Genomic DNA, 24,052 nt, shown 5'->3' on the forward strand with positions numbered 1-24,052 from the left:
ATCTGGCATGCAGCATTACTAGGATTCCGGTTACCAACTACCAGATACTGTACAGAAAAATCCTTATCCTGTGCTCCACCTGTTTTCCGAACTGGTATCCTAACATCACCTTGTGCCAGGATCCTCTTCATCTGAAGAAACTGCTTACTGGACTGAAGGAAGGCATATCTAGTAGAGCTGTCACAGATTTTTAGTACATCATCAAAACTCTCCATCCCTAAATAGGTTCGGGTAGATTCTAAGAAAGAGTCAAACTGATATGTGCGTACTTGCCGGTTGTTGTCACAAGTGCCAGCAGTTTTCATGACTTTCATGAATAAAGTGTACCTCCGTGGGTCAGGGTTCTGTAAAATCCAAGAGCAGACTGAGGAATTAGAGGGAAAAGCTGTAGAAGATGAGAAGTACCCAAACAATTTTCCCTGGACCAGTGTGGTGCACGGGGCTTGTCCCAGACTCAGTTCAGTAGTTGTCCATGCAAAGAATAACGGAGGAATAAAGAGTAGGTGCAGGGGAAATCCAGTGCTCCTCATCCTAGGTCTCTTGTCCTATGCAACCCAAAGTAATTGTCAGGCAGTCTCCAGATCTTGGACATAACAGGAGCAGCTATACAGAAAATGAAAGATGTTCAAGAGACTGCTGTTCTGATCAGTCTTGTTTGCTCATCTTTGGTACTTGGCTCCCTCTTGTGGTTTTATGTTGCATCTGCAGAAAAGAGAAATAAATAACTTAATATGCTGATGCTGCTGCTTACATTTCCAAATGCTCTTAGAGGTTACTTTCTGCATTATTGCTCATTTGTGCATGTTTGGCAGAGGAGAGAAACTCAGAAAAATCTATTCATTTTTATAGACCGAAAATGCTGCAGCGACCAGATATTCGTTTTACACTCTAGCCTTTACTGCAGGATAATGTTACTGTCAGTAATACGATTTCTGAATGTGCTTTCATATTAAGCCAGGATGATTTGTACTTGTCAGAATGAATTATTTGAGTTCAATAGCACAGATGTCATACTGTCATGTGCTACACCATGGAGTTCCTTCATTCTCTATCCTTAATAAAAAGCTGATTTCAGTATCTTGTCACATTTTTATATAGTTCTGTGAGAAGAAGCTAACTAAGTATGTGTTGCTATGATTCTATCCAGCTAATGAATTATTGCCGAATACCATATTATGGGTGAATTTGGTGTCTGAATTTCCCAGTTATGCACAGCATGAATGGATTTTTCTACTAAAGTGTTAAGGATCATCCTTGAAAGTGCATGTATAACACACATAAATGGATAACTGCAAAGTAAAAGAGCTATGTGGTTAGATTTTATGTATCCTGGAATGGAATTAGTTCTTTATTTCAGCACTGGTGAAGAGTAAATAAGCATGTCATTATGTGTAGCAATGGTGTTGTAATCCTTAACCACCGCTTGGAGTTTCCATGTAACAGTTTTCAACATATTCCACCTTAGTAGCTGTAATGTTGACTGTAATATATAGGTACTGAGGGCAGTCCTGGGTAACCTCACATACTTACTGCAATAACAGTGGCATGTTTGGATTATTAGTTACACAATATGCCACAATTGCCTGTTGGTATTACCAGCTCATTCCTTACTTCTTTATATTATTTATATAGTTTTGTAAATATATACTAACAAGTAAAGAAACTGATGCTTCTTGTCAAATAGACTGACATTTCTAGTGAAATCTCCTGCTTGCCTGGATAAAATGAAAAGTTGTCTATGATAAAATCTTTCACATTTGAAGAAATGTCAACTCTAGTATATTAATAATCCTTTATACATTTTTCCTATACATTTTTAATAATTACATGTTTGTGTATATAAACTTGTTTAGATGTTTTTTGTACAAATGTTTTATTTAATTGTTTATGTCATTGGTTGATTATATAATTGACTTAATGTATTTAAGTATTTAAATAATCTTGTAGCATGTGTAATCTAATGCCTGATGAAGCAGTTTGCATACTGTGAAAGTTGTACTTGTGTGATTAAATACATAGCCACTCGTGGTTCCAGAGCTACCTGTTTTTGTTTTTATTCAGTTATTTGTATGCATCTGGATTTATATTTAGATACTTCTAGTTCTTTTTGAACTCTAGAATATTGTTACCATTTTATATATATATATATATATATATATATATATACATGCGTGAATGGGCATGCCTTCCTTGAAGGTTGGGCATCAGGCTGGCACCTTGGCACCATAAAAATCTACTGCCAATCATTAGCGGAGTGGAGTTCCGCTGTGGTGACCTCTAAATGGGAAAAGGTGAAAGAAGAACAACAACACACACGCACACACATATATATATATATATATATATATATATATATATATATATATATGTCTTTGTCTTTGCCAAAAGCTTTTGCGAGTAAATGCTTAGTCATGGTGGCAAGGTTATAAAGCAAATGTGGTACGCTACTGTGGGGGGTGTATATATAGAGTTCAGGTGGGATTTGGAGAAAGCAGGACTGCAATTAGTGCTTCATTTACTTTCATTCCATTCAACCTTTGATCAGTAAAAATCATGAACTTGACCTTTAAAATCACAGCAGATAGTCAAAAATAGGATCACTTTCTTATTTTTCACAATAAAAAGCTTAATAAACTAACCCTACATACTTAGTGATATGGAATCTTTCCTTATGCTTAGTTCACTTATTAATTAAGATATGTACCCATAAACAGGTTTGATTTTATGAATAACATTAGTAACTCTAGGATGAGCAAGATTAATCCAAGGGCCAAAATCACAGCTCGATGTCTAAATTATAACAGCTTAGAGGTATGCCAGTTTTGAAAAGTACACTTGTATAATTAAACTTACTATAACAGCAGATGCTCATATGATCACTATTGCAGTAACATTAGCTATATGGATTATATCCTGCACAGGATATAACAGCAGCCATCTTCAAAGCTTCAGGTCACCTTCCACACTCCCAAACCATCATTCGGCTTGAACCGAGCTAACTAAAAAGAGAAAGCTAGGCACCAAGTCCTTCAGAGCTTTCATGCTTTCATGCCAATTCAGAGTGAGAGGTTCAGCACTGAAAGGACAATGCTAGGAACAACAAATAATAAATGTCCACACCCTAAAATAAACAACACAACAGACAATAAGGGGATGGAGAGAGGAAGCAGATGCAGGAGCAGTGATCACTTAAACATCGACTATCATGGTAAGTTTATATACACAACTGTGCTATGTTCATCATACTGATCTGTGCTTTACCTTCAGCTATATGGATAGATTACACTAGCTTAGTAGATTTGAGAGGTGGAAGGAGAAGGATCAAAAAGCCCATGGAAAATGGTTCTTGCAAGGCCAGATCTAGACCTGCAGAATGAAACAAACTTTCAATGCTTTGTAAAAGTATGTACAATGGACCAACTTGCCACTTGTAGAATATTTCTAGAAGCCAACCCTTTCCCAAAAGCCATAGATAAAGCCAAGGCCCTTGTACAATGGGCCTTGACCCTGCCTAAAGAATTTTGCTGAACTGAGTATAACAGAAGGTAATAGCATGAGAAGGGTCTATGTTTATGCATCAAAGAGTACTTTCAGTGATCAGCTCTTCATCAACAATAAAACACCAAATATCCATTTTAGCAAATGCGCAAATCAGTGAATTTAAACCCATCGAATACTCATAGTTAGCCAACATCTCAAACAAACAATATGCGTTATGTATATGCTTCACCCATAGCTGATGTATTGACATACTATGCACTGTTTACTTTCCATGGACCAACTATGACTATTCAATGGGTTTAAATCTGCTGATTTGCGCATTCCCTAAAACGAATGTTCGATATTTTAATGTTGATGAAGAGCCATTCGTGGAACATACCCTTTGATGCATAAATATAGACCCACATGAGATATCCATTTGGAATAAGTCTGCTTTGATACAAGTTGTCCCTTCCTTTTAGCTTCTAAGAAATGAGCAACTGATACCAAGATCTGAAAGATTTAGCTATATCAAGATAGTATCTGTGTTATCTGTGAACATCTAAGGTCTGAAGTATCCTTTCTCCCTCATTTTTAGGATCAGGAAAGAAAATAGGAAGATGGATAATTTGACTTAATGTAAACTTGGATACTACTTTACGCATGAAAGAAGCATTCATTCTTAAGGGAAATCCTCACTCTATGGAAAATTACATATAGTTAATTCATCATAAGAGCTTTCAACTTAAATACCCTTCTTGCAGAAGTTGAGCAGTCAGTAAAACAGTTTTCTCTATTAAGAACCTTAATCAACCAGATTAGTTGGTTTAAATGGAGCATATATTAGCTTCTCTAATACAAATTTAAGATCCCAAGTGGGGAACATGGTTTTTCTTGGAGACTTCTTATGCAAAACTCATTTCAAAAACATTTTGATATGAGAATGCATTGAAAGAGAAGGATCTATGGGCAGACTTGCTGAAATGGCCAATAAATGAATCTTGATAGAAGAGATAGAAATGCCATAGGACAGTAACTCACACAAATACTGTAAAACCAGAAAACAACTAGCCCTGAATGGGTGCAGGTTATGTTGTTGGCACCAACTAGGAAACCTTTACCATTTGCTAATATATGATTTTTTAGTAGCAGACTTTCTTTCCTCCATTAGTACCTGATGCACATTCTTAGTAAACAGGTGCCTAAAAGGAATTAAGACCTTAATATATCAGGCAATAAGTTGAAGTTGACAGAGGTCAATGTATACTAAACACTCTTGATCTTGTGAGAGTAGATCTATTTTGTGAAGACGCTTGTAGTAATTGCCCTTGGACATTTCCTAAAGAAGGGAGAACCAATGCTGCCTGGACCAGAAGGGAATCACTACAATGATCTTTGGGGATTCCTTATGAAGCTTCAGAAGTACTCTGGATATCAGTTCAAATGGTGGAAAATCATACAGGAACATTCCTTATGTTGTCACTCTTGATATAGAATCCCTTTTTACAGTGATTCCCAATGAATGGGGGATCAAAAATATTAGGGAATTCTTAAATATGAAGCATGTTTTTACCAACGATAAAGTGAATTTGATTTGTGACTTATTAGAAATAATCCTAGAAAATAATATCTTTGTTTTTGAAGAAGTTTTTTATCCAAAAAGCTGGCATAGCTATGGGTACTGCTTGTGCCAATAGCTATACCAACTTAGCCTTGGTACAATGGCAAAATAATTATGTACTTCAAGGGAATAAGTTTAGTAAATATATAGCATGGTATACACGATTTGTGGATGATATGTTTCTATTATGGGAAAGACCATTGCAAACTTTTGGTTGGATTTATTGAATATTTACATAGTACAACATGGTTCCTTAAATTTACATATAAATACTCTTTTGAACAAATAGATTTTCTGGATGTAATGGTTAAAAAGTCTGATTTAGGGGGCATACAGATTAGCTTATAATGGAAACCTAGCAGGAAAAATTGTTTATTACATAAAAATAGTATGCACCCTAGACAAGTGACACAAAATGTCATGAAATTACAGTTTTTAAGAATTATGAGGCTGCATAATAATGATAAACAACTTAATGAAGCGATTAAATCTCAGAAAGAAGATTTTTAAGCAGATGGTATTCAGAAAAAGAAATAGATATGTGTATTAAAAATACATGGAGAGATAGACAAGATAAAGGTAGACTATATTTTGCAGGACAGATTATAGATAATAGAAAACAGGAGAGTGTAAGTGTGGACAGTACTCTTAGAGTTTTGTTTTCATATTCCTGTGATATAAATGTGTTTTGTGCCATCATAAAGAAAAACTGGAATATGTTAACAGCCGTAGAAGAATTGAAAGGAGTTATAGATGAAGTACCACCTTTTTTGTTCAAGAATAATAAGTCTTTAGAAAGGCATTTGTGTTATAAATCACATGAACATAGGAAAATTATTGAGTCATGTAGAGTAGGAACATGTATATGTAGGGATTTATAGAGTGTAAATATGTCTATACAGGATCTTGTTTTATACACCCTTATTTGAAATTTAAAATAGAGTTAGACTACTATACAGACTATAAAACTAAAAAATAATGTATACTTTAGTTTCTGTCAGATTTGTTATGCTTTTTATATAGATAAAACAAATTGTTCTTTGAAAGAACGTATTTTAGAACACTATAGAGATATCAAAAAAATTAAAGATACCAATGCTCTAGCACAACACATGCAGAAAGAAGAGCCTGAACATATTTTTAATTTTTTTGTTTTAGAAATAACAGAAGAAGGAATAAGAGGGGGAGATATATGAAATAAAACAAAGGCAGCGGAACAGAAGTGAATTTTATATTTTAATGCTGACAAGCCACCTGGCATTAATGGATTGATGTCCCTGAAACCCTTCTTGAAAGCATGATCACTTAAACATTAATATTATATATAAATATGTTTTGCTATATGAAATATTCATGGCTTTATCAATAGGTATAGGCTTCTTTGCTTTTGATTATTTTTTAGTGTTTTTGATACATTTGAACAGCCTTTAGAGGCATATATACTTATGTGTTTTTTACAGGGCTTCCTTATGAATATGATGGCTTGAACAGAAATTATGATACAGGGAAGAAATTGACTGTTGCTGTTCAGCTTTAGTCTTCCTTGTATCCTTTCAACACACCTTTCCTGATCAAGACAGCACAGTTAATAACTATTTAGGAAATAACTCAAATAAGCCAGGACCCAAGAAGTCATAGGGTTATAGATGCTCTGAGATGCAGTTTAGAGCATTTCCCAGCCTTTTAATCCAACTGTGCCTAGCCAAAAATCATGAGTAAGAAAATAATTTCAATTTTATTTTTTTCTTTCAATGAGAACATAAGTTCTGCCCAAGGTTTAAGGTTAAAAGCTGACAAAATAGTAGCTCACAATAAACTAACAAACCAGTTGTAAGGATATACAGATCCTATCTAGGAATACTGCTGACTTCCCTAACCCCCAAAAGACAGTCACTACCTATGCATCCCTCTTGTGTTAGATTAGGATGAAAACAGAGGATCAAATTGCCACAGTAATGTATTTCAAGTGACTGCTGGCATATATAATCATAATATGCCTCCTCACTCTTCACCCCTCACCAGTAACCCTCAAATGTAGTCACCTGCAAAAGTGCCTGATGTGTGATTGTGAGGAAAGTGAAAAAAATAATGATTACAGTTATGTTTTCTACTTTTTGCTCCTACACAATACACTGCCCCTAAACAAGTTATAATAACTTTTTACACCTCTGAGGTCTGTGAGAATAGTAAAAGAAACCATGACCACACTGTCCTCAGCCCAGACACAGTCTATAATGACCTCCTGTGCATTCCTCTAAGGTTTAAGTGTGATGAAAATTAAAGAAGCAATAACCACACAATCCTCAGTCCCCATCATTCCATATAACCTACAACAGCTTTCTGTACACATACATCTGAGCGGAGATGGTTTTAGAATGGGTACTTTGAGAGCGGAGGCCATTATCAGCTTTATCTTAACAGGGTCAAATCACAGCCCTGTACAGGTTAAAGGGTGTAATCATAAAATGAATACAAATTTTCCCCTTCATTTTTCCTCCAACCAGCAATAGCTTTTGTGGGGACCCTACAAAGTCAAGGATAATTAAGAGAGCACTCTGGATTCATTTATACAGTCTGGGAAGTCGGTGCCACCAGACTCTTATTAGATCCAAGTGTCTGAATGTTCTGCGATTATGCCAAAGTTTTCAAAATGAAATATAATTACTTGTTAGCTGCATTTTTTGGTTACCTATTATATTCTCGAAAGCCAACAATGTCAAATCCAACATTGTCGACATGAGAATAGCAAAGTGCAGAACTTCGAACGGGTAAACGGAAATCTCCGTTAGGGGAGATTCCATTTACTTCAGTGTAGTGTGGTCTCAGAGTTGGTATATTTAAGTAATGGGGGGTGTGGGGGGTGCAGGGCGGCTTGCCCCCCTGCCTAAACCCTTTAGATTTTCTTTTTTTTATTTATTTTTTCTGAACATTTGAAATTTTAATAGTTTGATTATTAAAGGTTGACCTTTAGTGATTCGAACCATAGTTCTAATATAGACCCGCATTTTTTATTGATACCCAGAAGAATAATGGATGTGTCCTGGCAATATTGGGTTTGTGCACATATAAAAATAAGTGATTTATTTTATACACACACAAGCATAAGCCATAACAATACCAGTTTTGTACTTATGTCAGCAAATAACAATACATTGTGCAACACTGGTACCGCCACAACGGATCAGTGACTGCTGTTTAGCAGTCATCAAACAGTGGGGGGGGGGGTAAGTCACTTTTATTTACCTTTTGAAGGAGTAGTACATACCTGCCACTGTCCCTGATTACACAGACCTTCCCTGATTTTGCTCATAATTTTTCTCTGTCCCTCGTAATATGTTTGATTCGTTGATAATCATTCAGGATTACAGACAGTCAATAAACTCAGACATCAGAGTTTTAAACTTCTTATTGCCCAACAAAATGCATGTTGATGCAAAAGGTGTTATTGTAATGACTTTTTAAATGAATTAGAATAATACTTAAAACATTTTCCTGATTTCAAGCCTTTATTCTTCTATTATTGTTGGCATTGGGATGAATTCTTAAGCAAAGACATTGAGAGTTAATATATCTGGTGTTCTGTCAGTAATTATAAAACTCCCAAAAAGAGAAAACCATCTATAAAAATTGGAAGCAACAGCTCTTCTTAAAATCCAGTGTTTGCACTGAGGTTAGTTACTCTGGGCTGCTGACCTCTCTAGTGCTTACCTTGCTCGTGATCATTATTAACTTTATCCTGTTAAGGTTGTATCACAACCCTGTTCAGTTTAAACAGCATAATCAGGAAATTAATACATTTTTTCTCCTCATTTTCCCTAACCAGCAGCAACTTTTGTGGGCCCCCACACAGTCAAGGATGGTTAAGGAGGCCCTCCTGCAGCCGCATGTACTTCTGGAACCTAAAGATGGCTACGCTGTTAGTTTTAGTAGAGAGAACGTCCACTAGTAGGGTTTAACTAAGCCAGGGGCACTATGTCAGTGATTAAATATCTAATGGAATTATGAAGCCTGTTACTTGATAAAACACTGTTAATACAACCAGATATATCTTTTACATTTAAAGGAGATATAAATAAGAGTTTTATCCAGCTAGCTTATTAAGTATACATGATTGCTGTACTAGCTTTTGTTGGTTTGACAGACAATCTACAAAATATCATGATAAGATAACTTGCTGTGGTTGGGCCTGCCACAAGGAACAGGGGGCCTAGAGTGATCGCATGGTTCACTGGTACCTAAACCCAGCTATGAGGTTCAGTAAATTCCTTCTGTAACAACTCATAGTATTTTTTGAGTGACTGAGAAACCTTAGAGTTTTCCCACTGAAAGCCAGTGCATTCTGTAAATAGTCTCAGAGAAAGAGAACTCCCCACAGGAAGAATCAGAAACCAAGCTCTCTTCTGAGTCTGAATCAGAAATCTGAGGAAAATCTCTGTATCTGTCCCTTCAGCTTCCTGTCCAGATTCATAATTTTGAATATCTTCAGGAAACAAGGTATCCCATATTCTTTTACCAGGAACCACTTTACAAGAAGGCTCAATATCTTAAATAAAGCCATAAGCCAGGTCCAGTAAACTATTCCTGTCTAAGAAAATTTGAGGAGTTGTAGAAACATGTTGAGTCTTCTGTTTCTTTCTGACAGGATAAATGGGGCCATCAGTGTTATTAAATGTAGCAGCAGCTTCCCTATGGATGGACACACCATTCTGACAAAATAGAGAGGCCTTCCCTGTTCCCTCTTCCATGACTAACAAGAGTAGCTCTCCCATGCTCACTGAAGGGATCTGTACTATTGCAGAGGACATGGCTAATGCTTGGTCCATAGTTGCTGAAGGTGCTACACCAGAGGGACACTGAGTAAAAGATGAGTTGTATGAGGAGCAAACAATGTCCTAACATCAGCAAGGAATATTACTTATAGGTGGGGACTGGAATTTGATTTGCAGCAGTGAAAATGTGTCTGGGAAGCCCAGAAGGGAAAACAGAAATAAATTTATGAAAATATTTGGCATGGAAGATATGAATTCAATAGTAGAAGTTTGGAGTGAATCTGCATATTACTCTACAAGATGCAAAAACTAGGCTAGACTATACAGAATTTACATCTCATGGGAACATGTGCATTTAATTGAAAGTCTTGATATGTATCAAATAACTACTTCAGATCATGTGCCAATAATAACTAAAATAAAAACACAGGGTAATGAAATAAAAATGAGACACTGGCATTTTCTCACCTATCTGTTGAAAAGACAGGAATTTAAGGAATGGGTAGTGGAAATTATTCAAAAGCTATCAGAAAAGATAGAAATTTCTTCTGAAAATATACCTAGGGAGTGAGATAAAATTAAAGTGGAGTTTAAAAATAGAGTGGGAATTACAGAAAAGGAAATATGGTTAAGAAGTAACAAAAATTATTTAGAGGGGCTGACAAATGCTAAAGGATTGCAGAATAGGGGGAATCTCACCAAACAATAAGAGGAGCAACCGCAGAATGCTAAACAGAAAATAAGGCATTACCTCAATAATATGCATGAGTTAGAAAGGTTAGCTATTAAACAACTGTTTTTCGATAATAACTCTAGAGCACTAAAACTTTAATGACAACGACTCAAGGCAACTGAAAGCAGAAAGGGAGCCTACAACAAGGATTATAACAAGAGATTTTATAGAAGTATTAGAAATATTTAGAAAATTCTATGAAAGTCTATATAAAGCAGAAAAATATGAAATTAAGAAAAGGAACGAACAGAAACGTTTATGGAAGAATAAAATATGCCAATGTTAGAGGAGGATGAAGCTCAGTTACTAACAGTTAGGATAGGAGGAGATGAAATAAAAAAACGGTGATGTATAACTGGTCCATTGGAAGGTCTCTGGGAATAGATGGTATTCCTGTGGAAGTTTGGAAGCTAGGAGAGATAAACTGATAAAGATCTGGAAGGTTTTGTTTAACAGTATTTTAAGAGGAGGAAAAGCACTAACATCTTGAAAGAAATCGGTGGTAGCTATAATGCCTAAAGAGGATAAAGACCAATCAGATCCAGCTTCATACAGGCCCATTTCAATACAATACTAGGATTATAAAGTATTTATGTCTATAATGGCTAAAAGAATGGCAAAAGTGATGCCAAAATTGATAGATATCTACCAATGTGGCTTTGTGGAGGGGAGGCAAACATCTGACAACAGTAACAGAGCATTGATGATCCAGAGGGAAGCAGAATGTAAGAAAATGCCACTGTTGTTGGTGGGTCTTGATGCAGGTAAAGCATTTGACAGTGTAAGCAAGGACTTTATGAGCAGGGTAATGGGAGCATTTGCATTCTCTGATAAAAGTATAAGGTTGATTAGGAGGATATATGAGGGATAAGAGGTAAAAATGAAAGTGGGTGTGTTCCTCTCTGATAATTTCTGCTTGAGCAGAGGAACCAATCCTCTTTCCCCTTTGTTATCTGCATTATATTTAGAACCATTGGCCAAACAAATAAGGGACTCAGAAATTCAAGGATATAATTGGTATGGCAGTCAAGAAAAACTGCTGCTTTTTGCAGATGATATTATTTTATACCTGATAAAACCAGAAAATGGCATTTCAATGTTGTGGAACATTTTGAGACAGTTTCTTATATTTTCAGGTACAAAATTAATGAAGCTCAAACAAAGCCAAGAGCTGTAAATTATGTATCCACACATAAATTAGATCAGCAATATCCATATTTATGGGGATACAAGAAAATTAAGTACTTAGGATTATGGATTAAAAATGATTCCGATGTAGCAGCTAAGGATATGTGGGAAGAGACTAAATAAAAGATAATACTAAAATTGAGAAATTGGATCTCTGTTATATGGATATGGATAGTAAGGTACAAGCAGTTAAAATGGTTTTAGTCCTTTTAGTCTTACATACAGTCAGACATATTTTATCAACCACAGGAAAACTTGTGTATAGCAATTAATAAAACAGCTGACAGATTTTATCTGGGAGGGGTACACAGCAAGAGTCATGTGGGATAAGTTGATTCTTCCAATAGAAAGTGGTGGATTGGGATTACCCAATTTGAAAGGGTATTTCAGAGCTACATGATTAAGGCTCCTATACATAGCACAAGCAGAAACCTATAATTCAAAGTGGAAAGGGATGATGATGAAACAGGGGGGCTTAGAAATAAGGAGAGACTGGGTTAGACTAGGTTCTTTGTACTGTTTTACATCTGCCTGCCCTCTATGAACTGCATTTGCAGTGCAGTTAAGCCATACAGCGAAGATCACAATGCATTTGTGTATTGATGGTGCAGACTTTGCATCAGTCTGCATTCTACAAACTGATGTTCTTGATTCAAAACCATACAACTTAAGGAATTCCTTATATTATTTGACTCTTTACAAGAATCTAAAGTGACAGGAGGGTGGCCTGTTTTAACAGTACACAGTATGTGACATAGTATCATAACATTTTGTATGACATAGTATTGTAATAAAGTTGTGTGTGTGTGTGTGTGTGTGTGTGTGTGTGTGTGTGTGTGTGTGTGTGTGTGTGTGTGTGTGTGTGTGTGTGTGTGTGCGTGTATGTATGTTTATTAATATACATATTTTTATTGCATATAACCTTTTTCACAGCATTTTTTTTAAATCCAAATGTCACATCTTTACTTTTTTAAAGTTATGTATTGCCTGTATTAGAACCACATGACTGTTACAGTAGTTGGTAAAAGAAGTGGACATGTTGGAAAAAAGAGGAGGAGACACTATTCCTAAGGGGGTATAGACTACATAGCAAGTGGGACAATGCAAAACAGACAACCCTGACAGGCAAATCAAATGAAGGAGGGAAAAATGAAGAACTATGCTTTTTGCTATTACCATAGCCATAAAAAAAGGAGATGGAAGTAATCCTTCTCTGCAGAGAAGAAAAAATTAAACACTATTATTCTGTATTCTTTTTTGCGAGGAGCTGACAGGAGTATAATGACCTCTGCTGAAGGCTATTGGAAACTGTGGAAAAGAGGACGACAGAAATAAAAAATGGAGAAAGAAGATTTAGACAGACAAAAGAAAGACACAAGCTCCAAATGCAAAAGTCTGCAAAATGAAAACTAATCATACTTCTGATAACGCATTAAACTGAGTTCCCATCTGCTTGAGTTGGTGGTTGCTCAGGTAGATGTAAAAGATCCCACAGCACCTTTCAAAAAGAGTAGGGGTCCTTTATTTAAAAGCATTTTACGGTATAAAATATAATCATATTTACAGTTTTTACACATACACACATATATATATATATATATATATATATATATATATATATATATATACCTATATAAAACATTTTGCATTTCCTCCCTCATTATCAGATGTTCACAATTGTCTTATTTTCTTTTAATATTTCAAACCCCCACTCCTTCTTCCATAACCATCACATATTTTTTTAATACTGTTGCTAGTATCCATTTGCCACTAAACATAGTGTCATTTATCCTTTTGTTCGAAGTAGTCCATATAACATAGAATATTTTCTTATCTATTTTTTAACATATTCTTTAATTTTATTCCTGTATTATCCATACTTAGTCACATCCATGTTTATTTTATCCACTCCCTTTATATCTTCAAAAACATTTTCTTCATAGAACTTTTACCATTTCACTACTCTTGTACATTTTTAAAAAACATGCACTTTAGTTACCTCTTTTCATTATTATATACATATTCTGCAACTTTTCTCTTTATATGGCATGTTTCATTCTATTAGTAATTTATTAATCATCAGCCTCAATAAAAATCCTGACATTACACTTTTTTATTACACCATGTATTTCTTAGTTTTATAGCTTTATTTTTTTTGTTTTGCTAAATGTGTGGTTGGGTCAACATAAGAATAGTGTATCATTATATTTGTATACATTTCTCTCTTTTTCAATTTCCTCAATTTTTATTTTCCATAAATATTTTTTTCTTGATAGTACTGCATTTCTTCATTTATATATTATTTTCATCTTTCACATCTTTTCAATATTTCCCAAAATGTTTTCATATTTACGTTTAAGGAATTTTCCCACTAACCTCTCATTTTTCTCATTGAACAACTTTAACACTTTGTACAAATTCAATGGAACAGAGTATACAACTGTATTTTTAATCCTAGTCTTTCATCTTCTTTGTTCATATACAAAACTCCTCTTTTTTATCAGATTCAATCATGAACCCCATATAAATGAAATAAATCACTTATAATATCTTTTTTCTTATATTACTGGTGTCATACATATGCTAAATATGCTATCTTTCATATTAAAACTGAGATAATTAAATGAACCTTTTTTAAAGATAACTTCTATGTTTTCCAAAACCACACATCTCCTTTATTTTTTATACTATTCTTTTTTGATATTTTCTACTTACATTTTACCTCCAAATTGTATACCTAGCACAGAAAATTATTCACCAAAAAATATATCCTGCCTATCAATATTATATCACCCAATCCTTTGCTTTTTTCTTTATTTACAGTCACGTCTATTGATTTTAAACATTCATTTCATTTAAGTGTCATAATATATTTTCATCCAAACTTTATTTTTTACAATCATTCTGTCATCTGCATAAGTAAACATAATTGGAATTCTTATTCCCTAATTTGTTATATAACTTGAATCCTTCATTTTTACATTTACGTCTCCTACCAGTAAATTCATAGCTGAAGCAAATAATATGCTACTCATTGAAACCACTGTTGTATGCCACTTCTCATGTCAATTTCTTTACTCAACCATCCATTTACTAACATTTTTACTCTTTTCATATTGCATGCTGAACAACATACATTTTTAACTGTTTTGCTTGTATTAAAGTCCTTCATAATAAACATTCATGCCACATTGTATCAAATGCTTTGTTCAAATCTCTTATGATTTATTTCTTTATCCTTTGTTCACTCAGTTAGTCCCAGTAGGCTAGAAGCATCTTTTCAGGGAAGCCCTGAGGTAGTATTTATTCTACTAGGGGAAATTTGGAAAGGACATTCAGGACTTTCCCCAACTAATCATTCTGTACTCGTGAGCAACTTAGCATGAGTACATATGCACATCCCGATGTCCAGTTCCTGACACAGTGGCAGTTGGGAGTACAGTATGTGAGATGGAAGCAATGCATGTTGGAACAGAAGTGAGCAACAGCTCTATTGTGGAAGCAAAAAATGATCTGGAAGACTTGAAGACTATATTTCAAAAATAATTATTTGAGCAGACGGATGTGGACAAAATGGATGTCATTATTGCAACCCTCCAGTTGGGAGGGTTGTGGGATGATATACTTCATTAAATTATAGTATAAAGGGAGCCAGAAAAGTAGGTTTTGTGGAGAGTCATAATGGAAAAAATTCAGGGGGAAGAAGCTGAAAGTATTCTTGAGAAGAAAGAATTGCCTAAAAGAAAAACTTACAGACAGTTGCCAGTTAGAGTGAAGAGCAGAAGGAGAAGAAAAAAGCAGAAATCAAGAGAAGGCATTCTGTAAGGATTCAAAGTAAAAGGAGCATGGAAATGGACAGATAAAATGTGTGGGATACAGTTATTCTTCCAGTGAGTACTAAGACATACAAGGTAAGAAAGGTAAGAGCCTTTATTTTGATAAATAAAGAGCCATTCTGTAACATTATTTTTGAGTCTGCACAAAGTATGGAAACATTTTTGTGTGAATATGAACAACAAGAAAAAAGAAAATCAGAATGATACCCCACGGAATGAATACATATTTAAAGTGTTTTTTTTTTTTTAACAAAAATGAAAATACACATAGAATTAGTACAGAAGTTGAAGACAACTTAAAAAAAGGATTTAAAGAACTTTTGTAAAGAAGTGATGAACATTTCTAAAGTGTTTGATAATATGGTCTTATGGACTGAGGTACAGGATTACAATAATGTTTTGAAAATGGAAAATGAAAAACTCTTACATATTCCAAGTATTATAAACATTGAAGGTAGTATGTGTATGGTAAAATATTGTGGACACCCAAGAACGTGCTTAATTTGTGGTAGAGAAGAACATTTAGTTAGCAATTTTGATAAAACAAAATGTTACATATGTGATAAAACTGGACATGCTTTAAATAATTGTGAACATGAATACTACAGATGTAAAAAAAATGGACACACATGGATGGATTGTGAAGAAAAAATAATGAAACAGATAGTGAAAATAAGGTGCAGGATAAAAAAAAGGACAAAATAAAAGTAACAACAGAAATAATTTAGAAAATTATGGTAACAAAAAGGGAGGAAGAAAATGAAACAGAAATAGATTCAGAGGTCAGTGATGAAGATGATATCAGTTGGAAAGTATTAAAACGAAAAAAATCTATTGGTAAAAGAGTAAATGATAGAAAAAGGAAATTTAAAAATACAAATTTAAAACAGAAAAAAATAAAGTAATGGAGGAAGAATAATATATATAAAAAAACCTGCATGAAAAAAGGATGATTCCTACTAAATCAAGGAATAAAGAAACCAATAACTTAAGAATTCTTTCACTAAATATCAATAGTATAAAAAATATCAGTAGAAGGATAAAGATTCTAGAATGGTGTAAAGATTTTTGTGTGTATATGAACAACAAGAAAAAAAAAATCTGAATTATAACCCATGGAATGAATACATATTTAAAGTTTTTTTTTTTTGGAACAAAAATGAAAATACACATAGAATTAGTACAGAAGATGATGACAACTTAAAAACAGGATTTAAAGAACTTTTGTAAAGAAGTGATGAACATTTCTAAAGTGTTGATAATAGGGTCTTATGGACTGGGGTACAGGATTGAAATGTTGTTTTGAAATTGGAAAATTAAAAACTCTTACATATTCCAAGTATTATATACATTGAAGGTAGTAAGTGTATGGTAAAATATTGTGGACACCTAAGAACATGTTTAATTTGTGGTAGAGAAGAACCTTTAGTTAGAAATTTTGATAAAAGGAAATGTCACATATGTGATAAAACTGGACATGCTTTAAATAATTGTGAATGTGAACACTACAGATGTAAAAAAATGAACACACATGGATGGATCGTGAAGAAAAATAATGAAACAGATAGTGAAAATAAGGTGCAAGATAAAAAAAAGTACAAAATAAAAGTAACAGAAATAATTCAGAAAATGATGGTAACGAAAAAACAGAAAGAAAATGAAACAGAAATAGATTCAGAGGTCAGTGATGAAGAAGATATCAGTTGGAAAGTATTAAAAGTAAAAAAGTCTATTGGTAAAAGAATAAATGATAGAAATCGGAAATTTAAAAATGCAAATTTAAAAGAGAAAAAAATAAGGTAATGGATGAAGAATAATATATTTAAAAAACGTGCATGATAAAAGTATGAGTCTTACTAAATCAAGGAATAGAGAAACCAATAACTTAAGAATTCTTTCACTAAATGTCAATAGTATAAAAAATATCAGTAGAAAGATAAAGATTCTAGAATGGTGTAAAGAATGGGATGTAGACATAATTGTTTTGGAAGAAACAAATGTTTTTAACAAAAGAAGAAAGATATCAAATAGAGAGAATATGGAATGGAAAAATAATTTGGAACTTTGGCAATGAATATTGCTCACGTATAGCAATTTTATGCAGAAACATAGTTAAAATTCTTCATGTTACATTAGTTAAAATGGGGACACTCACTATTATATTTATTTTTATTTATTTTTTTGACATTTGTTTACTGGAGAGGTCAGACTGGGCTAGTAGCCCATTTTCATGTTGGCCTGGGGAGAAAAGCTCCAAGTACAAGTTAGAAATTACATCATTATATAACAATGTACAATACAATATCATAAAAGTATTAGAATAAAAGAATACAATTACATAGGCAAAGTACATATAGATTTAGAGAAATACAAAACAGATAGGCTATATTAGAGTGGGCCTGTTGAGTAAAATTTCAAAAACAATTGTATATTATATAAAAGTAGGTAACTACACTTTATAGAACATATGCATCTATATAGAACATGCGGAGTATGATATTTTGTAAATGTTCAGTGAAATGTGAGTATAGGTTTTGCAAACAGTTAGAGGATAGTCAGGAGAGAAGTAGGCTGATAAGAAAGTATGAGGATACAAGGGATTTAAGTAGTTAGGGGAGAGGAAAAAGAGACATTATTGAAAAGATAGGAAATGAGAACATTAGTAGTAATGCTAAAATCAGCCTTGGGACGTGCATGAGCAGATCCAATTCTCATTTAACTACATCTTGAATAAGAGTTTAAACATGGGTTGCTGGTGTTAAGAATGTGTTGAGTAATGGAATTCCATATCTTAGAGATTTGGTTAGAATACAGAAAGTAACCAAGACTGTTACTGGATTTAGTAACTTTTAGCAGGAATTTATTGCAAGATTTCATAGAGTTCTGTTATTGGAGTAGGTTTGCACAAGGTTTTGGAGAGCTGGGCAATTAGGCTGATAGTGGTATGTGCAACTGTAAGTTTGTTGAGGGATAGGAGGTTGGGAAGTTCTAGCCAATTTAGTTGATGGAGAGCAGCACAGTGATGTGAGCTATGTGGAAGGTTTGTGGCAAATCTGGCAACTTTGAGGTAACAGACCTCATGTTTATTAACGTCAGATCTTTTAAGGTTTGTGAATATAGGAGAAGCATACATAATAGAGTAGACAAAAGGTGAACATTTCTAAAGTGTAAGAGGAAGCAAAAAATTATCTGGAAGACTTGGAGACTCTATTTCAAAAATAATTATTTGAGCAGATGGATGTGGACAAAATGGATGTCATTACTGCAACCCTCCAGTTGGGAGGGTTGTGGGATGATATACTTCATTAAATTGTAGTATAAAGGGATCCAGAAAAGTAGGTTTTGTGGAGAGCAATTAATTGATTGGTGGTGTTAGTATGATACAACTTGCTTCTGCAGAGAGAACCTATTTTTATGTGGGCCTTTTTAGTACTAAGGGATACATGCTTGTCTTAAGTTTGTGTCAATGGTGACTCAGAGTAGTTTGGTTTGAGGAACTGCTTTGATGATGGTTTTGTTGGATGAAGAGATGCTAAAGGGGGAATGTGAACAGTGGATTTGTTACTGGAGAAAGGCATTAATTTGGTTTTGTTTGGATTTAAAATAAGTTGATAGTTGGAGAGGAAGTATTCTATCACCAAAAATAATGTTTGGGTAATGTCTTGGAGTTGCAAAAGGAAGGGTGCAGCACAGATGAGAGTGGAGTCATATGTGTATTGGATGCCTGTGGCAAGGTTAGTACCAATGTAGAGTTTGTTGGTAAATAGTGGACCGAGAATTGAACCTTGGGTTACACCAACTATAATGGATAACGGAGGAGAGGTCATTTTGCTATTTCACAGCTTGCAGGCAGTCAGAAAGGTAGCTAATCAAGGAGAGGGCTGTTTGTGATAGGTTAAGGGATGAGAGCTCATTGAGGAGCTTTTGGTGGCATATGGTATTGAATACGTTGGACATATCTAGAAATATAGAGGACACCTGTCTAGTATTTTTGGGTATTTGTTAAAAGGTGGTTAGATAACAGATGGTCCGGAAGTGGTTGAGAGTGGATACATTTTTCTGGGATTTTAGATAGGGGCGAAAAAATGGCTATTGGTCTATAGCTGAAGAATTCTGTCGAGGAGCCACCTGTGTGAAGTGGAATTATGTAGGAAATTTTCCAGAGCTGGGGAACATATTGCTCTGTGATTGATCTGTTGATCAAGAGTGAGACAGGGTAAGAGATGGCTTTGCTAGCTAACTTGAGATATTTGTTTGGTAGCTGAACAGCAGCAAGAGATGTGGATTTCAGTTTGTTTAGCAGTTTTTTATTGTACTTGTTTGGATAGGTTTTAAAGAGAAGGAAGTGGTGGTATCTTCTCTTCTTGGTGGGATGAAAAGTGGTGCAATGTTATTGTTGTTTACTAGAGAAAGTATGGAGTTGGTAAAGAAGGAATTAAACTGGGAAGCTGTTATCTTTAGTATTTGTAGAGGTGGGGTTGGAGTTGAGAACTGACCTGGTTGAAGGAGATGTTCAATAGCACCCTGACATTTTGGGGGATTATTTTGGTGTTTATGCTGGATTCTTGTATAGAAAAGTTTTTTGTCATTCTTGATCATTTTTTTTTTAGATTTGTTTCTTAATTGCCGATAGCTGTCAAAGGAGGCTTGGCTTTTGCTGCTCTGATATTGTGACCAGGTTTTGTCTCTCTGTTTAATTGCTGTTTGGTTTCTTTAGTTAGCCAAAGGGTGTAGTTAGTTTAGACTCAGATCTGAAGAAGTGGAGCCAAATTATTTAGTATGTCAAGGAATTTGTTATTAAAATACTGAACTGCAGTATTAAGTTGGAGATATTTAAGTGGTGACCAGTTGCAGTGTAGCAAGAGTGTTTTAAAAGTGTCAGGTGAGAAATTTATTTTGTTGCACATGTGCTTGTATAGTATATTTTGGGGGGGGGCAGGAGTAATGCCTAAGTAGATAATGGGGAAGGTGATAACTTAGGCTGTCTGGCAGGCATACTGAGCAATACCCTAGTAATGGTTTATTGATTAGAATCCAGTACAGAATTGACTGTTTGTTACTATGTTTCTCTATCCAAGTATGTGAGGTAATCATTTGGGTGAATCCATATAAGTTTATGAAGTTAGTAGGATTATCTGAAGACCAAGTATGCCAGTCAGTATTGAAATCTCCCATTATTATGGTTTCCTGGCTAAACAAGGATGAGAACCAAGAAAGGAAGTTCTCAATTATGGATGACTTATTGATGGGAGGGATGTAGATTAATATTATGATAACGGATTTTTTTGGGTTGACTTTGACTGTGGAGGTATGGATTTCTGTGCTGTTGAGGTCTGGGGGATTCATTTGAATGCACCCAAGTATTAGAGTATCTTTATATATTATAGCTAGGCCTCCACCACATTTGTGTATTCTATCTAGTCTATGGATACTGCAGCCTGGGAGAAGGATTTCATTGTTGTTTATGGGGTTTTAGCAAAGTTTCTGTTACGACTGCTATGCTGGGGTTATAGAGGGAGATAGAAGCATGAAATTCATGCATTTTGTTTGAGACTCCTAGCATTTATATTTATGAGTAAGATATCGGAGCCATTTTGTGGGATGTTAATGTTGTGCTGAGTCTGTAGGAATAGATGTATGAGGTACTTGTTGTACGGGGTTAGAAACTCGCTGTATGGGATTAGGACCTAGGCTAGGGTGGTTGCTGCCACTCAATTTAAGCTGTGGTTTTATGTGAAGAAATAGGTATGAGAATTTAGGTGATAGCCTAGAATATTTTCAGGCTACATATGGAGAAGTATGTAGATGTATGTATCTATAACTGAATATGTCTATCTCACAGCTATTATAGCTATTATAGGATGGCGCAGTGGTGCAGCATTAGTGTTGTCACCTCACAGCAAGAGGTTCTCCGGTTTGATTCTCGGCTGAGGTGCCTTCTGTGTGGAGTCTGCATTTCCTCCCTGCATTTGTGTGGGTTTCCTCTTGGTGCTCCAGTTTCCTCCCACGTTGCAAAGACATGCATCTGGAGAGCTTCTCCCCGGGCCTCTGCTGAAAATTGGCTTCTTTCCAAGTCAGAGTTTCCCGGTTAACAAAATGATAAATAAATAAATATAGAGGTGTGGTGCTATAGAGATGCTAGTAAAGAAGTATAAGGTTGGGTGGGGAAGGAGTAGGTGGGAAAATATATGCTTGTAATATTGTGATTGTGAGGAGTGGTGAAATGGAGGGCCACTATTAGTAAACTGATAACAGAAATGTGAAAGAATAGCACTGTTACTTTAAGGGTCTGATGCGTAGAGGATAGGTTACGTGGAATGGTAGGAATATACTGAATTAGAAGTCGAGTGGTGTCTGAAGGAGGAAGTGGCTAGGGAATATAATGGGACAGATTAATTGATGAGTAATTAATTATGTGGAGGGGGTTAAAGGTTTTTGACTGACTAGTTGAGTGTGGTGGGTGTGGTGAGGTTCAAAACAAATGTAGATGTTGTGTGGGTTGGTGAGATACAGAGGTAGATTAGGGAAACAGAGTGAGCCTGAGCATAGCGAGGGTGAATGGAGTGGGTAGATCCTAGCCTCACCAAGCAAGAAACCAAATGAGAAAAAACTATCTATAATAGGTAAGTGATGGCATACACAGGAATTAGAGCTGTTACCGGCACATTACTTTTATATTTACATTAAAGTTGACAAAAAACTCTTTAGAAATTGCAGCAGTGATGCTGATGGAAAAAAGTTACTTTACAGGATTGGTGCTTTCTTGTGCCTTTTGTTTTCCCTTGTTTGTTATGGGTCCAGTGTGCTCAGGTAGAAGGAATAGTCCATATGATGGTCCGAAACCACTTTGGGGAAGAACACACTTGGAGATGAGTGAGTAAGTTACTGTAAAAAAAAGTTTGGTAGACAGAAATTGGGGATAAGGCAACAAATGGACAACTATTTAGTTAACATAAAGGAAATGAGAGTAATTATAGCTACACAGTTGATCATAACCAATGCAGGTAGCATAAAACAAAACAATGCACCAGCAATAACCTTTACAGTGTTTCAGCAATAGCCAACGTATTCTCAGGTTTTGTGCCTACCTGTGGTACACTACCATGTGACAGTATACACCACTGCAGTTAAAAATATAGCCACAATATTATTCAATAAATCCCATATATGTACAATTAAAACTGGGCTTACATGTATATATTAGTGGAGACTCAGTAGATGGGTACTTTTAGATTACAGAGTCTACTTGCAGTTAAAGACTACAGAAGGTGCTATATGCAGCAAGAAGTAGTAACAGAATGATTCTAACCACATCTAGAGTATATGCATTCATTGCTGTCTATAAAAACAAGAATTATACTTGATTTGTTCTGGTCACTATTAACTGTGACTGATCCCAAATGAAGTAGGAAAGTAACAGACTCAATAGCAGCAGGACTTTTAAACCACAAAGAAACCTAGCACAACTGATTTCAGTTAACTGTACAGAAGTAAATCTTTTTATATTAGACCAGCAACATATCACAATAGCCTAGTGTTCTGTAAGTTTTTACTTAAATGACGAGCAAATAATGCTGGAAGATGCACGAGCTACAGGATCTAAGAATGGTTATTTAAAATGGTTCCTTTTGTGTTAGTACAATACATAAACAAAGTCCAGAAGTTGAGCAGGAGAACGGGAGGGGGCTACAATGTGATTTAGCATTCAGTTGGGAGATAAAAATGGCTATAACCAATAGTAAGCATAGAACCTAGCCTCCCCAAACATGAAACCAAATGAGAAAAAACTATCAATTATAGGTAAGTGCCAGTATACACAGGCATTAGGGGCTGTGTTGCACAACATGCTATTACCTGCACATTACTTTTATATTTACTTTAAAGTCGACAAAAAAATATTTTTTTATTATTTTTTTATTAATTTAGTGGGAGATTTAAGGATAATTAAACTGCAGAAACCTGGCTTATGTGCACACCCTTACTCAGATAAGATTGAAATTCCGAGTGTAAAAGGGAAATTGCAGCAGTAATGCTGATGGAAAGAAGTTACTTTACATAATTGGTGTTTTCTTGCCCCTTTTGATTTCCCTTGCTTTTTTATGGGGCTAGTGTACTCAGGCAGCAGGAATAGTCAATACAATCATTCTGGTTTGGGGGGTAACACACACGTGCAGATGAGCTAGTAGGTTAATGGTTAGCACACAATGCCAGGAGAAGCACAAGCTACAGGATCTAAGAATGGTTATTTAGATAGCTTTAAGGTGGCAGGAAAAAGTTTATAGACTTATAGCTATATGTGCACGTCTCTTATAAAGAAAGGGAAACTTTCAACAAGTGTTTGACCATGTAGTAGTAAATATGAATATTTTATAACAGGAGGATTCAATTGAGATTTAATGGAGAAAAGAAAGAAAAATAAAGATTA

General features: G+C 34.9%; 1 protein-coding gene across 9 annotated transcripts in view; it reads right to left on the reverse strand.

Moving 5' to 3' along the window:
- Nucleotides 1–24,052, reverse strand: part of ADGRB1 (adhesion G protein-coupled receptor B1) — a 4,264,735-nt gene that overhangs the window by 3,005,664 nt on the left and 1,235,019 nt on the right. For all 9 annotated transcript variants that reach the window (XM_044067288.1, XM_044067286.1, XM_044067290.1 and 6 more), the window contains one exon: nucleotides 1–702. This exon is cut by the window's left edge and continues 218 nt beyond it. In XM_044067288.1, coding sequence (XP_043923223.1) covers nucleotides 1–530 — 530 coding nt within the window. In that variant the 5' untranslated portion in view covers nucleotides 531–702. The remainder of the gene's footprint in view (nucleotides 703–24,052) is intronic.

Source organism: Protopterus annectens, chromosome 3.part1 (assembly GCF_019279795.1).
Source record: "Protopterus annectens isolate FY-2018-M chromosome 3.part1, PAN1.0, whole genome shotgun sequence".
Taxonomy (NCBI): domain Eukaryota; kingdom Metazoa; phylum Chordata; order Ceratodontiformes; family Protopteridae; genus Protopterus; species Protopterus annectens.